This window comes from Labrus bergylta, chromosome 20 (genome assembly GCF_963930695.1).
Source record: "Labrus bergylta chromosome 20, fLabBer1.1, whole genome shotgun sequence".
NCBI classification, from domain to species: domain Eukaryota; kingdom Metazoa; phylum Chordata; class Actinopteri; order Labriformes; family Labridae; genus Labrus; species Labrus bergylta.
The window spans coordinates 20,479,270-20,495,109 of record NC_089214.1 but is presented as its reverse complement, the minus strand read 5'-3'; the positions used below and the strand labels follow the sequence as shown (position 1 = coordinate 20,495,109).

General features: G+C 42.1%; 1 protein-coding gene across 1 annotated transcript; it reads right to left on the bottom strand.

Annotated features, from left to right (window-relative positions):
- Positions 1–9,435: 9,435 nt before the first annotated feature.
- On the bottom strand, positions 9,436–12,620 carry LOC109981975 (tripartite motif-containing protein 16-like). Its single transcript, XM_020630997.3, has one exon. It carries the CDS (start codon positions 12,557–12,559, stop codon positions 10,886–10,888), a length of 1,674 nt encoding a protein of 557 aa, XP_020486653.1. The 5' UTR covers positions 12,560–12,620; the 3' UTR covers positions 9,436–10,885.
- Between the last annotated feature and the right edge of the window lie 3,220 nt (positions 12,621–15,840).

The window sequence follows — 15,840 nt, the reverse complement described above, 5'->3', positions numbered from 1 at the left end:
TGAGACTCCAAAGCCCACACAAAGGTCCACAAAGGAAGACGGCAGGGGGAAAAGCTCATTTTGACTAACTTTGTCAATTACAACCACAATTACTGGGATGCTTTCATGTTATAAGGAGCTATTTAGACAACACAATGTTCTCCTTTTTACTCTGTTGTGCCTCTTAGTCTACACAAAGCTCACATAAGCAGAGTAATCAGCGGGTGGACTACAGGAGAGAATGAACAATGGGAGGAATCTATTTCCTAAATATGTGCTCAGAGAGAATCTAATTAGCCAAAGTTCTGTTTATATTCACAATAATGTAGAGTAAACAGAGAACACTCTGCTTTTGTGGCAGCTCTGTTTCTTTCATGTTATCGTAGGGACAGAAAGTAGTCTGATTGTAAAAACGTAAGAGAACCTAATGCAAATGGTAATTTTTTTACACAAAAAGAGAGGAGAGGAGAGGAGAGGTGAGGTGAGGTGAAGTGAGGTGAGGTGAGGAGAGAGGAGAGGAGAGGAGAGGAGAGGAGAAAAGTGAAAGTGGAAAGCAGAGAATAGAAGGATGAGAGGTTGAAAGGAAAGAAGAGTGGGAAAAGAGGTGAGAAGAGAGGAGATGTGGAGATTTTAGAAGAGGGAAGGAGATGAGGAAAATAAATGAAAGGAAAGGAGAGGAGGGAATGGACAGAAAGAGGAGGAGAGTAGAGTCCAGGAGAGATGAGTAGGAAACAGAGCTGAGATGACTTGTTTCCTTGTAGGGATTCCTCGCTTTTATCTCCACATGCTGGTGGAGTGTGAGAGGTTGAGCGAAGGGAGAACCTGAGATGGGGAGATGGGAACTTATTTTGATCTCTCTGTGTTTCTCCTTTGGTAGCGAGCTAACCTGACGAGACCTCACAGAGTGCAAAAAGACCTAACACAGCTCCGTGGGCTGTGTGTATGTTTCAGCATGTGTTTTTGTGAAAATGTAAATCTGAGCCTCAGAGCTCTGAAGGTGTTAGATGACCCAGATAATCAAATTGATCTTTGCTATCATAGTCTATGGGTTTACTTCTTTTTAATCTAAAGACAGGATGTTTCTCTTTCAACCTCTGACTCTTTTATTGTATTGTTTTTTGCTCTCCACTTCTCCTCTGCTACTGTTTCTCTCTGATTATCACTACACTCTTCCTCCAACTTGTTCTCGGTCATGTCTTGAATTTCTTGTCTAAATGCCTCTAAGATTGTCAACCCTGATAGCAGAGAAGAGAGCCCCTGCAGCCTCATGTAAGCACTCTGCTCATTCTTTCTCTGAAGAAATGAGATTTAATATATCGGGGGGCCCACCAGCATCACATCAATGACTTTTTTTTGGATCCGACTTAAATCTCTGCTTCTGTGATGTTGTATCTCAAATAAAAGATGTTACAAAACTGTCTCTGATGATCGTCCAGGCAGGACTTAGGCAGGCTAGAGCAGTTTAAATAAGGCGGCATAAGTACTTTTTAGCCAATAGGATGCTTTGCAGTAAATCAGCTGGCCATCAGCTGATGAGGCTTGTGTGAGATCAGCTGTTACTGAAACTCTGGCATGATAGTAGAACGTGACGCTAACTAACACTACGCTCAATTTGCTCCCACTTTTTTTCTCCTTTGAAATGATTAAGCATGCATTATACTGCCTCACTGTTAAGTCATTACGTCGGCATAATAAATATTGCTGTTAAATAATAAATTATCTTTTCTGAGAATGTGATATTTTAGGATTATTTGAGCACTTCTTGTTGTTTTATCTAAAATCCTGATTTGTTTTTCTTTTTTTTTCTGTGTTTTTCTTGTTCCCTTCATCCTGAGCAGAATATCTCCAGTTTCTTGCAGCTCATTAGAGTGATACAGAGCTAAATTTGTGCTTCTTGGCTAAAGAATCACTAAAAGCCCTCCTGGGAATGAGAAAGCAGATGGTGAGAGGTATGGAGAGATACGAGGAGAGAAGTGCAGTGGACAGATGAAAAAGACACATTGAATCACTGAATCCTTTGTAGAGAGTTGACTTGACAGGATCGTACTTGTGCATGAGCGTCTGTTGGTTTGCGCGTCCAGGGTTTTTTTTACGTGTGGATATGAAGAACATGTTTGTACTAGGCAAAGAGCCCTGAGGCAACATGGAAAAAAGTTTCACTCATCAAAGATATCCTCATTAGCACACTGTCTAAATCTTTATTTTTCATCGATATCTTTAAACTTTTTTTTTCTCGCCCACATTTCCCCTGCTGATTTTTCTGTTCAATCCAAATGACCACATTATGCCCACCAGTGTTCCTCTTATTCTCTGAGCACTCTTTAATGTTCTGAACCTGTATATTAAGAAAAAATGATTCAAAGGATTGTTATTCAGAGTACACAGGGAGTGTTAAACTGGAGATGTGCTGGTTGAACTTTTAGCATTTCAGTCGCACACTGAGCTCTGCATCTTTATCTGGACAAAACAGGGCTGCAATCAAGTAGTGGAAGAAGTGCATGCATAAGCAGAGAATCTTCCACTCGCTCCAATCACTTCCCATGCCAGTAAAAAGTGATGTGTTACGTACAAGTGCTCCCATCGGGGTGATCAGCAGCTGCAGGATGTGATTTGCTCAGAAGATGAGAACAACTTTCATTGGACGTTTCAGTTTCAGTTTCTAGCTGTTGGATTGTCTTTTTTTTTGCTGACTGAAGGTGATGAGATTCTACTATGGATGAATGTCCATGCAATGTGACACAGAGAGGATTAAGGTCTTTTGTAGAAGAGGAGATGCAGAGTTTGAAAGTGTGATTCATCCTGTCAAACATGTTATTCTACTTTGATAAAAGTAATAATAAAGTCCCATGATTATTGCAAGAAAGGTTGACTTTCTTTTATTTTCCCAATGTACCCAGAGTTAGAAAGAACGCATATTTATGGCCGTAAAACACATGTACTCTATCATGTCATAAGCTAAAACTAATGCAAGTAACACGTTTCAAATTGAAGAACATAGGTCCTCTTTATAATGATATTTAAGTTCATATCTTATATTTAAAAAACAATATAATGCATGCAACTTGAAAAGAGACAATGATGTGTAAACATGGTATTCAAATAAGGAATTCTACAGGAAGATAATGCATAAAGAATAATAATTAGAAGGCATTTAGGTGAAGAATCAGAGCTTTACTTTAATATTTCTGGTCATCGTTTTAGAAAAATACTCTTGCTTTCTTTGCAAACAGACTTCCAACTATGATTCAGATGCAATTAATACTCTTTTTAAGATTTAAAGGTGGACTCCTTTAGTTAGCCCGGGACAAAATCTGTGCTGACTCCTCACTCCATCATGTCAGCTAATGACAGAGTCTGGGCTGTATTGATCCACATTGCTTTTTTTTTTAGCTGCATACAACTCAAGGGTGCACAAACAATAAAACACACGCACATTCATGTTCCAATGCAAAGTCATACACAAGTGCAAACAAGCGCAGTCTCTCTTGTTCTGTCTCACACACAAGAACCATGCTTTGCCCTTAAAGACTTCGCCCGACTACATGCACCAACAATCACACAGCGGTGTGCACCCATACCGACACACACACAGATCGATGCATTCTCTCTGCTGCTATACTTAGTAGACGACTGTCTACTGGAAGTGGATAAACAGTGGCAGGAGATGAGCAGTTTCATCTCGGGGAAAGGATGCTGCAGACCGTCGAGCTAACACTGGCTCAGATTGTGTGATCATGAAGTTGTTGATTGGAGTGTGCATGCAGCTGGATAGCAATCCAAACACTCCTTTGTTGCTTTTAAGGATTCTAAAATTGAAATTAAAATGTATTTTTTTATTTTGGGATGCATGACTTTAATACAGTTTCTAATTAATCCCTTTGAAAGGAACATGATGTTTAAGCAGTATGTGACAGTGCAGGAGCAGAGCCACATTGTGACATTTCTCGTCTCTGAATTTCGACACGCTGCCAGGTAAGATGTCTTGTATTTTGTTTGTCGGTTTGTTCTCCCAGCTCTGCATTTGCAGAGTTTTTGCATTCAGCGAGAGCGTTCTAAAGTCGAGGAGAATCGTTAGGGAAGCACAATATCAATCTCAATGCTTTTTATCATACACCTAAACACTTTGAACACCAGCAGTTCCAAACTGAATAGGAAGTGTGGACAATCATGGAGCACAGCAAAAAAACAGAGCAGGTTGTCAGGCAACGAGGCTCATTGAAACATAAACACTCCAGCAGTAATTCTGGTGCTATTTGACTCTGGCTCTGTGAGCTGAAGAGGGACTCGACATGATAATGTGTTTGCATAAAGGGGAAAAATAAGATATCTGCTACAAACCTTAGAGAATAAAAAAAAAAACCTGCAGGGATGGAAAATGGAAATAAAAGAAGTAATACCTGAAAAACCACACAATGGGAGCTAGATTTGTCTTTCTGTTAGAATTTTGAAGATGAAAATCAACACTTTTAGTAGCATTAGCGCCATGATGCAGAAACTTAAACGGTCTTGTCTAAATATTCCTCTTACCCCTGGTGCAGAACGACCCATCGTATGCGGCGTCAGTGCAGTCTGGTATCGGCCTTGGCATCCAGGTTTGACCCCAGGTGTGACCTCGGCCCTCTCTTCCAAGTCCAGGGTGATGCGTTCATCCGAAGGGCTCGGATACATCCCAGGAAGCCCCTCTGCCCTCCGGCAGCACCTGAGGAGGAGGAGGAAGAGGAAGGAATAAAGGAAACAGTGAGGGGTGGCATCAAGTATATATTAAGCATCAGGAGATAGGAAATTAAAAAAAAAAGAAAGTAAGTGAGGACAAACAGAAGTCAAACTTACTGAAGTCATTTTGAATAAAAGAGGCTGTTTTCATCTCTTTTACAAACGTTTATATCCCGACGCCTGGAGGAAGCCACTGATGTCACGTTAATCGTTCCGACTGTGACGCCGCTCTTGAAACAACCTTCAACTCGTTTGATTTCTTCTCTAATTAAAACCTTCTAATGAACACGGTGTCTTAATGAACATTTCACAAGCACAGACACACACACAGAGGCATGTAAACTAAAACAGACACACACACAGAGCACACCTGACATGAACGAGTCAGTAAAGACATCAATGCTTCGCCTTGGGCTGTCGATAGCCTTTCCCCTAAACTGCTACCATCATCATTCTGGTCTTGCACCATTACTGTCTAACTATCCATTAAGTTGGACAGAGGAGGGTGTTAAATAGATTATTGTGAGCCTAAATGACTATAGCAATAAATACACTCATGAACATCATTCAGAGGCAAACTCACAGAGGACGGTTATAATGTATGGATAAACACTAATACACACCATCATGAACAAGAGCCAAGGGACTGTTTAGTTATTAACACCTCTCATCTGTATCATTTTAATTTAAGAGAAATGTGCATTAAAGGAGACATGCTAAGGGGACTTTAATATTCACGTTGCATTTGTGTTAAATAGATGAGCTAGCTTAGCCACAAAGGTACAACCCAGGCATATGAAGACTACTGCATCTACAGCTAATATACATAGATTTCTTTTAAAGCAAGGAAACTATTCATGCTGTTCAGCTTTCCCACAGTGGATTTGACTTTCAGTACACCTGTTAATTAAGCAATTGTGTACCTCTGATTGGCTGGAGGTTTGTGCCACCTGCTTACACGGGGCTAAATCAGTGTCTGATTAAACTTGAAGCAGCCTGTGAGGTCTGCAGGGAAATGGGCAGACACGTGCACATGTTACTCATACAGGTGCATTGTTTCATACAAGCCTTACTCATTCTGACCAACATTAATAATGGCTATCTTTTTGTTTACACCCAAATATTTAGTTACTGGTTATGTTGTATTTTTATAGGCTGCACTTATTGTTCTTAGTTTCAAGTAACTGTGTTCTGATTTATGTTTTAATCCTATTGCCTTTGCTTTGAATTTCCTTACTTAGCTATTTTACCCACAGTTGCTATCATCATTAATATTATATTATTATTATAATTTATTATAATTCATTATAATTAGGGCCCGAGCACGAACCGTGCGAGGACCCTCTTGAAACCCTAGCGATTATAATTTTTATTCTTCTCGTTCTTAGTCCGCCTCTTTGTGGCCACTAGTGAGGGCCTGAACGTGCCCGAAAACTCGTGAAAAATTTGATATTTTGGTGGTTTCGTAAACGGAGTTTGCAAAATGGCTCAGTGGCACCCCCTTCAAATTTTCAAAATGGTCTCCCCATAAAGGGTTTTTTCACGTACACTCACGAAAATTGGTACGCATTGTCCTTGTCAGGACGGACTAAAAATCCTCAAAAAAATCCTTCAAAAAACCCGACAGGAAGTCCACAAATTTGAATTTTACCTTTCACCTCGTGAAAGTGGAATTTCACGATAATGGCCCAAAATCGCTCGAAATCGCCGATTTCAGCCTTCCTATTTGAACGTCCAAGGGCACTCATCCGATCAATGCAAACTCAGTGTCAGTGTGTTCTAGACAGGCTCAACATATCTCGTTGTGCGCTGCACATTATTTCGTCAAAGGGCGTGGCCGTGGCGTGTGCTATAAGTTTTTTGAGCGTTTTTGCAAGTTGCCAAAAAAGTACATGCTTATATCTCTGCCATCCAGAGTTCAATCATATTACAATTTCTCATGCATGATACGGGACCGGCCCTGAACACATCCATGGTTTACATTTTTTGATTAGTCACAGCGCCACCTGTTGACAACAAGAAGTTACTGCTTCTCAATTAGCATTAGCCATTGCTACACGGTAGCTCAATTCCCGCTCAAAATTGGTGTGGACCATGCTAACACCTTGACCATACAACACTTACAAGCTCAAATGCCTATGTCCAACGCTGTCGCCATACGGACCTGTCGCTTGCCATAAAACAGGAAGTAGTTTTCTCACGGGCTTAACATAGTCGTACTGTCCCGAAACTTCATACAGATGATCCTGGTGGTAAAGTCAAACTCCCTCTCCTCTCCTCTCCACCTCCCAGTAACAACGTCCAGTCAGACTCTCTTTACTCAGGACCTGCCAGTATTCAGTGAATCTGTCTGGGTGACTAGAATGAGACTGTTCTTCACTCATAAATGTTGCTTTTCTGTTCCCATCAGATAATAACAGTTGTGTGTGTGCTGTGTTTGGATCCAGTGTGATGTCACATGAATTTTTTGAACTCAGCTCTGGCATGTCGCTCTGGTCCTGACAGTAAAACATCCACTTCAGTCACTGTCTGTGAGATGTTTGTCCATTTCTCTCTCAGGACGTCCTGTAGTTTATCTCTGACTTCTGACACAGCTGCTGTCACATCCTCAAAGTACCTCAGAGGACGGCTATTGATGCTGGATGAGTGTGTAGATTTACTGAGTGGTGACAGTGAGGGGTAGTTGTGTAGAAACTGGTTGTGATCCTGTGTGTGTGACAGCTTATTCATCTCAGCATCTTTCCTCTTCAGCTCAGTGATCTCCTGCTCCAGCTTCTCCTGAAGCTCTCTGACTCGACTCACTTCAGTTTGCTGCTGGGATCTGACCTGCTGCTTCACATCAGAGCGTCTTTTCTCCATGAGACGGATCAGCTCAGATCTTCTCACTGTTCCTCACTGTTTTATCAGCCGAGCCATTGATAGCCTCCACCTCCTGTTGAAGCAGCTTCACATCTTTCTCTCTGTCCTGGATTCTCTGCTGGATGTTTTGTCGACTCACCTCAACCTCTCTCTGCCTCTCTGTCCTTTCTGCTGCAGCTGAGACTGTGTCATGACCTTTAGTGTTCGTCCATTAAACAGAGGAGACAGATAGACTGCTGATCAGTACGACAGAATATCTTCATCACCTCATCATGACGAGAGCAGACATTCTCCTGGAGCTTCTTGTAGGGCTCCACCAGCTTGTGTTTCTTTAATGGAGCTGCTTCAAAATGAGGCTGGAGGTGTTTGTCACAGTAAGAAGCCAAACACTGCAAACAGGACTTACAGGCCTTCAATTTCCTCCCGGTGCAGACATCACAGGCCACATCTTCAGGTCCAGCATACCAGTGATCAGCAGGAGCAGCATGGAGTCCAGTCTTTTTCAGCTCCTCCACTAAATCTGCTAACATGGTTTTTTTCCTCAGGTCAGGCCTCGGTATAAAGTCCTGTCTGCACTGAGGGCAAGTGTAGACTTTCTTCTCATCCTCTGTATCTTATCCTGTGTATCCCAGTGGCTTTTAATACACTTCTTGCAGTAGCTGTGTCCACAGGTAGTAGTCAACGGATCCTTCAGTAGATCCAGACAGATGGAACAGCAGAATCTCTCGGTCCAGTTGATTTACTTGCTGAGCCATTTCTCCTCTCAGTAACGACTGCTAGAGTTTCACTTCCTCAGAACTGAGACTAGTTTCACCTCTGATCTACAAAACATGCGGCTGTGCAGAGAATGTGCAGCTCTGGTTGGTTACACCCATCCTCAGAGTGTAGATCTAAGGGGATGGAACCAGAAAGTAGGAGAGACACAGTGCAGCAGGCTTTGTATGAGAGCAGGAAGAAGAAGAAGAAGGGGCAATCGAAGTATTCATTCCAGGAAGAGGAGCAGCGCTGATGAATTCAACTTTGTGTCCTCATTGACAAAGAAGCCTCGGTTAAAAGCTGCTCCATACGCCTCTCTTTTGTCTATGGCTCCATATTTCTCTGCCTCTTGTTTTCCTGTTACTGATAGTAACCTTTAAACTGTCGTGAAATCATGAAAGGTGTTTCTCACATCTGCCCTTTTTATTTAAATTATATAAGTTGTAAATATTGAAGCATGTTGGTTACAGTCACACCATAGGACAATTTCAAGGTTTGGCTCAAAAGCGTAAAAAATCTAAAAACACAGCAGCTTTAATAACAGCAGTTTCATTTATAACAAGGTAATGTTCAACCATTTAATGCATTTTAAATAATAAAAGCACTATTTATATGAATTTTCATCTCGTGACAATGAAAAGGCCATGTCACGTCAACAACCCCTTTACTGATGTCGTCTGAAGCTGACAAAAGACTCACCAAAGTTTTTACTCATCTTCCTGAAGTGAACGTCACAACAGCAGCTTCTCAACACAAGAGGGCGCCCTCCTCTTCTTAACCGGGCATGAAGCCTACCTAACAGACAGCTAGCAGCTTCCACCTGTCACTTAAAGAGGCCACGCCTCTAATTCTATACCACTTTAGCTTACATACACAGCTTCCACTTCATCTTAGCTTAGCAGACGCCAAACAGGGTCAGACTCCAAACTATTTTTCACACTTTTTTTAAACTAAAACAATTAAGGAGGGGGATAAATAAGAGAGAAAGGACACCAAAGAGTTAACTATGTCAAGGATCCACGTAGAATAAAGTTAGTGAGCTGAGGCACAATACAAATACTCAAGTGTCCTATATAACCCTCCAATAGTCAGAAAGTATAATATTGGCCAACAAAAAACAAAAACAAGTTAAAACATAAATCATATTTATTGTTATTACTGTAAGGATATCACACTATGATACATTATGTATTTTAATGGATTATTGTCCTCTACATCAAACATGTAAACACATTATCTGGAGAACCATGTTGACATTGGGAAGTATTTTGGACTTTTAGATATTTTTTTGATTTTTTTCAAGAGGTAATCTCTGTATTTCTTCCTTCACTAATAAAACCTTGTAAAAAAAAAAACAATTAAAGAAAATAATAAAGAAAAAACTTGCATGTTTGTCCTGTAGTGTGACATAATGTCCTATGGTGTGACACACATAAAAGAAGCCAAAATTCACTTTTACATAATAGTCTCCCAAAAAGCTGTTAAGAATTGCAATTAAGGCAAATTATTAATATAAACTACTTAAAAATTGGTTTAAGTTTAATCAGTTTTGAAAGAAAAACAGCAAAGATTGACTTGCATTTATTGCAAAGAATCCCATGGGTCCAACAAGTCATGACGAGAAAAATGTTTTTTCTCATAATTCAAATTAAATGAAAAACTTACTAAGAAAATAAGTGTCTTACTATCAAGAAAAATATGTCTAATGCTATTATCTGGTTATTTCTTTCTGAAATTCTTGAATGTCACACCGTAGGACAAGTTTATGGTGCAATTCAGATGAAGTGTTCAAAAATATGTTGAAGAAAATTCAAAAAGTGGTGATCATTTATAATTTCTAAATATCAGACTTCACTCAACATTGATTTGTATAATTTTTGTACATAAAAAAAAAATATTTCTTTACCCCTGTTTTGTCAATAACCCAAAGACAGATTAAAATATCTGGTATATCACATTATGTCACTTTGTTCACACAAGTCACAGCAACCTTTAACTCTGATGATGCATTCAGGTCACATGGGAAATATAGGAAAGCAAAGCTCTGCCCATTCCTCAGAGACAAAGCTGTTTCAGTGAGGAGTGTTATGTCCCTGGTCTAGAGGAACCTGAACACAACATGATGATGAGTGACTCCCACTCTTCTCACTCCCCAAGAAAGCCAGCAACACAAGTCAGATTCAGATTTAGAGCAGCAGTTTAATCCTCTTCAGAGATGAGAAAACGGACAAAACAACAAACAGAATGTATCTAATCAAATCCCTAATCTTCCCTGACAGAAAACAAAAAAATGACAGTTTTCTTACCTGAGCTCCTAAACACATGAAGAGAAGAAAACAAAGGAACAAACAAAAAGGCTACTCACTCCTACGCTGCTGTTAAAGTTCACAGTATTAACATGTCTTACACAGAAAGGAGTGTCACTTAAAGACACTCAAAAATTTACAGAACAGACGAGTAGACGCCTGTTTGATTGACAGGTGACGATGATCAGATCTCAGCAACAAGCATGAATAAAAATCAAGTTGAAGATTTAAAACACAACAAGTTAAACATCTGTCTCGTTAATAACTTCTGTCTATTTCAGTTTACACAACTCAGCAGTGGCTCCAACATAATTGAACCCGAGTCCAGCATGTAGAGGCTGAGTGAATGTGGTCTGGACTCTGTGGAGGAGAGTCATGGTTTTAGAGATGCTGTAGAAGGACAGAATACCTGCTCTGTGATCCAGGTACACTCCTACTCTGGAGGACTGAGGACCTGAGATAAGAGTTTGGACTTTGTTGTACCAGAACTTATAACTGTTTTTATCACAATCTAACTCCCAGGATTTGTCATTACGTCCAAAACCACATTCATCTGACCTCCCTGCTCTGCTGATATTCTTGTATGTGACTGCTACACAAACTCCTCTTCCTCTCAACTCCACCTCCCAGTAACAACGTCCAGTCAGACTTTCTTTACTCAGGACCTGCCGGTAATTAGTGAATCTGTCTGGGTGACTAGAATAAGACTGATGTTTACTCATTGATGTTAATTTTCTGTTCCCATCAGATAATAACAGCCCTATGTGTGCTGTGTTTGGATCCAGTGTGATGTCACATGAATATTTTAAGAACTCAGCTCTGGTCTTGGGCTCTGGTCCTGACAGTAAAACATCCACTTCAGTCACTGTCTGTGAGATGTTTGTCCATTTCTCTCTCAGGACGTCCTGTAGTTTATCTCTGACTTCTGACACAGCCGCTGTCACATCCTCAAAGTACCTCAGAGGACGGATCTTGATGCTGGATGAGTGTGTAGATTTACTGAGTGGTGACAGTGAGGGGTAGTTGTGTAGAAACTGGTTGTGATCTTCTGTGTGCGAGAGCTTCTCCAGTTCAGCATCTTTCCTCTTCAGCTCAGTGATCTCCTGCTCCAGCTTCTCCTGAAGCTCTCTGACTCGACTCACTTCAGTTTGCTGCTGGGATCTGACCTGCTGCTTCACATCAGAGCGTCTTTTCTCCATGAGACGGATCAGCTCAGTGAAGATCTTCTCACTGTTCCCCACTGTTTTATCAGCGGAGCCATTGATAGCCTCCACCTCCTGTTGAAGCAGTTTCACGTCTTTCTCTCTGTCCTGGATTCTCTGCTGGATGTTTTGTCGACTCACCTCGAGCTCTCTCTGCCTCTCTGTCCTTTCTGCTGCAGCTGAGACTGTGTCATGACCTTTAAGTTCATCCACAGGGCGGACATAACAGATAGACTGCTGATCAGTACGACAGAACATCTTCATCACCTCATCATGACGAGAGCAGACGTTCTCCTGAAGCTTCTTGGAGGGCACCACCAGCTTGTGTTTTGAATAAGCAGGTATTTCATAATGAGGCTGAAGATGTTTCTCACAAAATGAGATCAAACAGACCAGACAGGTCTTTTGGGCCTTCAGTTTCCTCCCGGTGCAGACATCACAGGCCACAACTTCTGGTCCAGCATAGCAGTGATCAGCATGAGCAGCTTGGAGTCCAGTCTTCTTCAGCTCCTCCACTAAATCTGCTAACATGGTGTTTTTCCTCAGGTCAGGCCTCGGTATAAAGTCCTGTCTGCACTGAGGGCAAGTGTAGACTTTCTTCTCATCCTCTGTATCCCAATGGCTTTTAATACACTTCATGCAGTAGCTGTGTCCACAGGAAGTAGTCACCGGATCCTTCAAGAAATCCAGACAGATGGGACAGCAGATTTTCTCGCAGTCCAGCTGGTTTCCTCGCTGAGCCATTTTTCCTCTCAGTGGTCGTGACCGTCTCTGGACAGAAACACACTCAGAGCTCTGATGGACAACAAACGTCTGCTCTTGTTGACTTGCTGCAGTGAATGAGGTTTTTCAGTTCCAGTAATTCACAGTATATAGTTCACACCCATTGTCATACCTGAAGGTCTGTGACGGGGAGGGAAGAGGGAAATAGTTTCATCGGGTGGAGGTCACTGACAGAAGGATGGATGTTCAGGTTTGACTGCATTCCACAAAGAGAAGTTTTTAAAGAGACAGGGTGTGTCTCATAAACAACAAACAGTAATTATAGTTGGACTTGAGCAAGGACACTATTTAAATTATCAAGACAAATGATAATCATAAAAACATTTAAAACATCACGTTATAAAAAGGGAAAACAGAGTAATACATAAACAGAGGGTTTCCATGACAGCCGTGACATCAATGGAGTTGAGTTGGCAACATTTGACCAATCACAGACATTGACTGGGCTTCGGGCTCGTAGTTACCCTGGAGACAGCTGAGGTTCCCGGACATTATAGCTGTTACCACCCTCATGCCTGACGTGGTCCTGATATCCAAGTAGAAGCAAGTGGTATGATATCAGGCCCCTATACTTTGGAATCATCCACCAGTCAGGGTCTGTGAGGCAGACATGTACTCAGAATCAGAAACACTTTTTTAATCACGGGGAAATCTAGTTATTACAGTCGCTCTTAAAGACAGAGGAAGACTAAGTCCGCACACCAGAAGCTGCTCCACTTAACATTTAATGGGAATGATCACCACATGTAACGTTTCAGGCCCTCGCCCTTCATCGGACATGAACAAGTGAGGAGACACAACTCCACATATATACAACCCCTGAGGTCAACTGACAGGTCATGTGATACAAATTTTCGGACTCAGTGTGTGACTCTCAAAGGGAGGAGTTGTAGAGTCTGATGGCCACAGGCTGGACTGACCTTCTGTGTGGCGTTCAGTGGTGCATCGTGGGGGGATGAGTCTTGCACTGAAAGTGCTCCTGCGTTTTGCTAGCATGCCATGGAGTGGGTGAGACATTGTCCGAGATGCAACGCAACTTAGACAGCATCCTCCTCTCTGACACCGCCGTCAGAGAGTCCAGCTCCACCCTCACAATGTCGCTGGCCCTGTGGATCAGTTTATTGAGTCTGTTGGAGTCCGCTACCCTCAACCTGCTGCCCCAGCACACAACAGCAAACAGGATAGCACTGGCCACCACAGACTCAGCAAACAACATCCTGCAGATGTTAAAGGACCACAGCCTCCTGAGGAAGTAGAGGTGGCTCAGGCCCTTCTTGCAGATGGCCTCCGTCTTCTTAGACCAGTCCAGTTTATTGTCTAAGTTCACTCCCAGGTACTTGCAGTCCTCCACAATGTCTACACTGACCCCCTGAATGGAAACATGGGTCACCAGTGCCTTTTTCCTCCTCAGATCCATCACTAATTCCTTTGTCTTTGTCACGATGAACTGGAGATGGTTCTGCTCACACCATGTAACAAAGTCACCCACAACTGCCCTGTAAACTTCTGAAGGTGGCAGGACTCTGTGTTGATGATGAAGTCTGTGGTGTAGAGGGTGAAGTGAAATGGAGACAGGAACGTCCCCTATGGGACCCCAGTCTTGCTGACCACTCTGTCCGACACACAGTGTGTAAGGCAAACATAATGTGGTCTTCCAGTCAGGTAGTCAACACTCCAGGACACGAGGGGAGCATCCACCTGCACTGTTGTCATTTTCTCACCCAGTAGAGCCGAACGGATGGTGTCGATAGAACTGAAGAAGCCAAAAAACATAACCCTCACAGTGCTGTCCGGCTTGTCCAGGTGAGCATAGACGCGGTTGAGCAGGAATATGATGGCATCCTCCACTCCCAGTTGGGGCTGGTAGGCGAACTGGAAAGGATCTGATTGGTGCCTGACTATCGGCCTGAGCCCCAGAGTTTTCATGATGTGGGACATCAGTGCCACCAGTCTGTAGTCCTTAGCATCGCTGGGGTGCGGCATCTTCGGGACAGGAACGATGCAGAACATCTTCCACAGCACAGGGACCCTCTGAAGACTCAGGTTCACGCTGAAGACGTAGTGAAGTAAATTCTGTACCTTTAAGAGTAGGCTTAAAACTATCACAGAAACACACACCAAAACGGATCGTTCTAAGAGGGTCACAAACCTCCTCTGGTGCTTGATTCATGTTATATTTTGACCAAAGCACAGCACATAAATTTCATTTGAACCACAGGGGACTGTTTGAAAAGGTAGAAAAGGGGTATAATATGTCCTCTCTAATATCAGCCTTACATCTATTATCATTATTATAAATAACCTGAACACAACATGATGAGTGAACCCCACTCTTCCCACTCCCAAAGAAAGCCAGCAACACAAGTCAAATTCAGATTTAGAGCAGCAGTTTAATCGTCTTCAGAGGTGACAAAATGGCCAATACAACAAAAAAAGGCATAATTTACACAACAGACCAGACAAGGTCAAAGTACCGCCCATAAAGTTTGATTGACAGGTGACGATGATCAGATCTCAGCAACGAGCATGAATCAAGTTGAAGATTTAAAACACAACAAGTTAAACATCTGTCTCATTAATGACTTGTGTCTATTTCAGTTTTCACAACTCAGCACAGTCTCCAGGAGACCAGTTAAACCCCAGTCCAGCATGTAGAGGCTGAGTGAATGTGGTCTGGACTCTGTGGAGGAGAGTCATGGTTTCAGAGATGCTGTAGAAGGACAGAATACCTGCTCTGTGATCCAGGTACACTCCTACTCTGGAGGACCAAGGACCTGAGACAGGAGTGCTAACATTGTTGTAACAAAAATCATAACTGTTGCTGTAACAATCTAACATCCAAGATTTGTCATTACATCCAAACAAACATTCATCAGAGCTCCCTGCTCTGCTGATATTCTTGTATGTGACTGCTACAGAAACTTCTTCTCCTCTCAACTCCACCTCCCAGTAACAACGTCCAGTCAGACTTTCTTTACTCAGGACCTGAAACCAATAAGTGAATCTGTCTGGGTGACTAGAATAAGACTGTTTTTCACTCATTACTGTTACTTTTCTGTTCTCATCAGATAATATCAACCGTGTGTATGCTGTGTTTGGATCCAGTGTGATGTCACATGAATATTTTAAGAACTCAGCTCTGGTCATGTACTCTGGTTCTGACAGTAAAACATCCACTTCAGTCACTGTCTGTGAGATGTTAGTCCCCTTCTCTCTCAGGACGTCCTGTAGTTTATCTCTGA

Coding starts and splice junctions, on each gene's coding strand:
- LOC109981975 (XM_020630997.3), bottom strand. CDS start 12,559: ATGGCTCAGCGAGGAAACCAGCTGGACTGCGAGAAAATCTGCTGTCCC.